Here is a 5,610-nt window from a genome sequence, read left to right on the forward strand (position 1 = left end):
GGTTTATAATGACATCACAAACATTACATCATTGCTGGTTGTGTGTGAAGAGCAAGGCGTGAGGCTAACGACTGGAAAGTCTATATCATATTATTGTAAACAATTATATGATGAAATACGACAGAATATTGTGATACTGGAATAAAATAGCTCTTTGGACTAGCTCCCGCGACTGTATAATACATGTTGAACGCCCTGAAACTTTGTATGCAATTTTTGCCCCTCACATTGATAATAGTGTATCTACAGAGAGCTGTTTTTTACTGCTCCAGAACTGGGCATAGTGTGTCCGTCTTCCACGCTAGCCCGGGTATTAAGCAATGAAGCAATTGGCAGGTAGTTAATAACCACTGCCAACCATCCGTTACACAATCAGTGCTTGTCTAACAATGACAGGCAGATTAATGGTGGAGACCGTATGTGGAGCTTGAGGAGGACTTGAGGACTTGACTTGGGGAAGGACTTGATTTGGGGGAGGACTTGACTTTGGGAGGACTTGTCTTTGGGAGGACTTGACTTTGGGAGGACTTGACTTTTGGGGAGGACTTGACTTGGAGGAGGACTTGACTTGAAGGAGGACTTTGGGGGAGGACTTAACTTGGAGGAGTACTTTGGGGGAGGACTTGACTTTGGGGGAGGACTTGACTTGGGAGAGGACTTGACTTGGAGGAGGACTTGACTTTGGGAGGACTTGACCTTGGGGGAGGACTTGACCTTGGGGGAGGACTTGACTTGGGGGAGGACTTGACTTGGAGGAGGACTTGACTTGGAGGAGGACATGACCTTGGGGGAGGACTTGACTTTGGGGGAGGACTTGACTTGGGGGAGGACTTGATTTGGGGAGGACTTGGGGGAGGACTTACTTGGGGGAGGACTTACTTGGGGGAGGACTTGACTTGGGGGAGGACTTGACTTGGGGGAGGACTTGACTTGGGGGAGGACTTGACTTGGGGGAGGACTTGGGGGAGGACTTGACTTGGGGAGGACTTGAATTGGGGGAAGACTTGACTTGGAGGAGGACTTGACTTGGAGGAGGACTTGACTTGGGGGAGGACTTGACTTGGGGGAGGACTTGACTTGGGGGAGGACTTGAATTGGGGGAGGACTTGACTTGGAGGAGGACTTGACTTGGAGGAGGACTTGACTTGGGGGAGGACTTGACTTGGGGGAGGACTTGACTTTGGTGGGAGGACTTGACTTGTTCGTTTGTTTAAAATATAAAAAAGTATATGCTGAAAAAAGGTTTTCTTTGAAGAATTGGCTTTTCTGTCAACGGAATTTTCGGGTACACTGAAATAGTTTTCGAATTATTTCACATTGTCATCAATAATACATCATATTAATGGAGAGTAGTTAATTGCACTAAATATGTTGTTCTTAATCCATTCCTGTGAGTGTTTCTTCTCCGAGGACATGTTGTCTTCACCACAGATAACTACTTAAAAATGCTATGCCCAGCCCACCAAGAACCCTATATAAATTCTCAACAAAATATCAAAAGATTTCGGGCACCCGGATTGAAGAGACAGTTGTAGTAGGTTATCTTGAGATGATTTCGGGGCTTTTTAGTGTCCCCGCGGCCCGGTCCTCGACCAGGCCTCCACCCCCAGGAAGCAGCCCGTGACAGCTGACTAACACCCAGGTACCTATTTTACTGCTAGGTAACAGGGGCATAGGGTGAAAGAAACTCTGCCCATTGTTTCTCGCCGGCGCCTGGGATCGAACCCAGGACCACAGGATCACAAGTCCAGCGTGCTATCCGCTCCGCCGACCGGCTCCACATCATATATTTTGTTGGGATCCTTGCAAAACTGTGTTATTGCGCCAGTAATCATTCTTGTTGAAGGAATCCTCTGATGACATGGGTTTTTCACCCATCAGGAGGCTTGGTCCAAGTGTAGTAATTGTTCAGAAAAGTTCAGAAAAAAGGCTTGTTCAGCCTTTGTAGTAAAAATTAGATGAGTGAAGGTCAAATAATCTTTTGACAGTAATTATTTCAATTGGATCTACCTTGAGAGTTAATGTACTCAATAATTCAATTTAATAAACAACGAGTATTTGAGGCACACGTTAGGCCAACCCCAAATTAATTGAATCACCAGTTCTTGCTGCACAAAATTATTATTTAATCTCTATTATAAGATTCTAAATTTAGATGTTCGCTGCAGGTTGGTGAGGCCAGCAGTTACCCCAGCCGGGGGTTCCTTGTTACACGTCTGAAGGCGAACACCTCCATTATCTACTCCAGTCAAACAACTAAGTTTCTTACATTCTTATTTGTAGTTTTAATTTATAGAAGTTAATACATAGCTTCTATCTTTTGGGACTCTTAATTGTGAGGATGTGTTACCGTATCTTGCGTTGATTTCGGGGAGCAACGTCTCCCGGTCTGGTCTCTGACCAGGCCTCATGGTTGTTGGTCTGGTCAACCAGGCTGTTTGATGCGAATGCTCGCAAACTGAATCACTGAAAAACACCGTGGAGGTGCCGGGGATTGAACCCGGGTCTTCTCACATGCGAAGCGAGCACTCTACCTCTGAGTTACACCCCCCGCGCTCTGTGTGTGCCTAACACACTCCACTCTCCATCCACCGAGTCATCTTCATCCACCAAGTCATCTTCATCCACCGAGTCATCTTCATCCACCAAGTCATCTCCATCCCCCGAGTCATCTCCATCCACCGAGTCATCTCCATCCACCGAGTCATCTCCATCCACCGAGTCATCTCCATCCACCGAGTCATCTCCATCCACCGACTCATCTCCATCCCCCGAGTCATCTCCATCCCCCGAGTCATCTCCATCCACCGAGTCATCTTCATCCACCGAGTCATCTCCATCCACCGAGTCATCTCCATCCACCGAGTCATCTTCATCCACCGAGTCATCTCCATCCACCAAGTCATCTCCATCCACCAAGTCATCTCCATCCCCCGAGTCATCTCCATCCCCCGAGTCATCTCCATCCACCGAGTCATCTCCATCCACCGAGTCATCTCCATCCACCGAGTCATCTCCATCCACCGAGTCATCTCCATCCACCGAGTCATCTCCATCCACCGACTCATCTCCATCCACCGACTCATCTCCATCCACCGAGTCATCTCCATCCCCCAAGTCATCTCCATCCACCGAGTCATCTCCATCCACCGAGTCATCTCCATCCACCGAGTCATCTCCATCCACCGAGTCATCTCCATCCACCGAGTCATCTCCATCCACCGAGTCATCTCCATCCACCGAGTCATCTCCATCCACCGAGTCATCTCCATCCACCGAGTCATCTCCATCCACCGAGCCATCTTCATGTCACATTCTGACTTTATTTAAACCGGAGGTGGTCTTAGGGCCTTGGTCAGCACGCCAGGGCTGCCGACATCCACCCCTCCCCCGCTTGACTGGCGGACCAGCCCCTGGAGCGTCTCCGGTGGTGATCCAGCGCTGGGCACGGAATATAGCCATTAGTGTACATGCTGGTAATGGGTGACCTGGTGGGTAAGGCCAGGTGTCGTGAGGCTGACGGAGTGGGCAGTGTGAGAGAGCGGCAGTTATGGGGCGATAAGACTTTAAAAATCTCACCGCCCTCCATCACCGAGCGTCAAGAGTGCGGCCAGGAGAGCTAGCCCGCCGTCAAGAGTGCGGCCAGGAGAGCTAGCCCGCCGTCAAGAGTGCGGCCAGGAGACCTAGCCCGCCGTCAAGAGTGCGGCCAGGAGAGCTAGCCCGCCGTCAAGAGTGCGGCCAGGAGAGCTAGCCCGCCGTCAAGAGTGCGGCCAGGAGAGCTAGCCCGCCGTCAGGAGGGCGGCCAGGAGAGCTAGCCCGCCGTCAGGAGGGCGGCCAGGAGAGCTAGCCCGCCGTCAGGAGGGCGGCCAGGAGAGCTAGCCCGCCGTCAAGAGGGCGGCCAGGAGAGCTAGCCCGCCGTCAAGAGTGCGGCCAGGAGAGCTAGCCCGCCGTCAAGAGTGCGGCCAGGAGAGCTAGCCCGCCGTCAAGAGTGCGGCCAGGAGAGCTAGCCCGCCGTCAAGAGTGCGGCCAGGAGAGCTAGCCCGCCGTCAAGAGTGCTGCCAGGAGAGCTAGCCCGCCGTCAAGAGTGCGGCCAGGAGAGCTAGCCCGCCGTCAAGAGTGCGGCCAGGAGAGCTAGCCCGCCGTCAAGAGTGCTGCCAGGAGAGCTAGCCCGCCGTCAAGAGTGCGGCCAGGAGAGCTAGCCCGCCGTCAAGAGGGCGGCCAGGAGAGCTAGCCCGCCGTCAAGAGTGCGGCCAGGAGACCTAGCCCGCCGTCAAGAGTGCGGCCAGGAGAGCTAGCCCGCCGTCAAGAGTGCGGCCAGGAGAGCTAGCCCGCCGTCAAGAGTGCGGCCAGGAGAGCTAGCCCGCCGTCAAGAGTGCGGCCAGGAGAGCTAGCCCGCCGTCAAGAGTGCGGCCAGGAGAGCTAGCCCGCCGTCAAGAGTGCGGCCAGGAGAGCTAGCCCGCCGTCAAGAGTGCGGCCAGGAGAGCTAGCCCGCCGTCAAGAGTGCGGCCAGGAGAGCTAGCCCGCCGTCAAGAGTGCGGCCAGGAGAGCTAGCCCGCCGTCAAGAGTGCGGCCAGGAGAGCTAGCCCGCCGTCAAGAGTGCGGCCAGGAGAGCTAGCCCGCCGTCAGGAGGGCGGCCAGGAGAGCTAGCCCGCCGTCAGGAGGGCGGCCAGGAGAGCTAGCCCACCGTCAGGAGGGCGGCCAGGAGAGCTAGCCCGCCGTCAAGAGTGCTGCCAGGAGAGCTAGCCCGCCGTCAAGAGTGCTGCCAGGAGAGCTAGCCCGCCGTCAAGAGTGCGGCCAGGAGAGCTAGCCCGCCGTCAAGAGTGCTGCCAGGAGAGCTAGCCCGCCGTCAAGAGTGCGGCCAGGAGAGCTAGCCCGCCGTCAAGAGTGCGGCCAGGAGAGCTAGCCCGCCGTCAAGAGGGCGGCCAGGAGAGCTAGCCCGCCGTCAAGAGGGCGGCCAGGAGAGCTAGCCCACCGTCAGGAGGGCGCCCAGGAGAGCTAGCCCGCCGTCAAGAGGGCGGCCAGGAGAGCTAGCCCGCCGTCAAGAGGGCGGCCAGGAGAGCTAGCCCGCCGTCAAGAGTGCGGCCAGGAGAGCTAGCCCGCCGTCAAGAGTGCGGCCAGGAGAGCTAGCCCGCCGTCAAGAGTGCGGCCAGGAGAGCTAGCCCGCCGTCAAGAGTGCGGCCAGGAGAGCTAGCCCGCCGTCAAGAGTGCGGCCAGGAGAGCTAGCCCGCCGTCAAGAGTGCGGCCAGGAGAGCTAGCCCGCCGTCAAGAGTGCGGCCAGGAGAGCTAGCCCGCCGTCAAGAGTGCGGCCAGGAGAGCTAGCCCGCCGTCAAGAGTGCGGCCAGGAGAGCTAGCCCGCCGTCAAGAGTGCGGCCAGGAGAGCTAGCCCGCCGTCAAGAGTGCGGCCAGGAGAGCTAGCCCGCCGTCAAGAGTGCGGCCAGGAGAGCTAGCCCGCCGTCAAGAGTGCGGCCAGGAGAGCTAGCCCGCCGTCAAGAGTGCGGCCAGGAGAGCTAGCCCGCCGTCAAGAGTGCGGCCAGGAGAGCTAGCCCGCCGTCAAGAGTGCGGCCAGGAGAGCTAGCCCGCCGTCAAGAGTGCGGCCAGGAGAGCTAGCCC

At 56.2% G+C, this 5,610-nt stretch overlaps 1 protein-coding gene and 1 non-coding gene across 2 annotated transcripts in view; both read right to left on the minus strand.

The window, feature by feature from the left end:
- Positions 1-372: 372 nt before the first annotated feature.
- LOC123760646 (dentin sialophosphoprotein-like) overlaps positions 373-5,610 on the minus strand; it is a 25,299-nt gene continuing 20,061 nt past the window's right edge. The window contains exons 2-3 of the mRNA XM_069329076.1: positions 2,577-3,302; positions 373-1,232 (exon numbers count right to left, since the gene is read on the minus strand). Of these exons, the coding sequence (XP_069185177.1) occupies positions 373-1,232; positions 2,577-3,302 (1,586 nt within the window). The remainder of the gene's footprint in view (positions 1,233-2,576; positions 3,303-5,610) is intronic.
- Positions 2,480-2,551, minus strand: TRNAA-CGC (transfer RNA alanine (anticodon CGC)). The gene has a single exon. It is a non-coding gene; the product is annotated as a tRNA-Ala (tRNA).

The sequence above is a fragment of the Procambarus clarkii genome, chromosome 22 (assembly GCF_040958095.1).
Source record: "Procambarus clarkii isolate CNS0578487 chromosome 22, FALCON_Pclarkii_2.0, whole genome shotgun sequence".
NCBI classification, from domain to species: domain Eukaryota; kingdom Metazoa; phylum Arthropoda; class Malacostraca; order Decapoda; family Cambaridae; genus Procambarus; species Procambarus clarkii.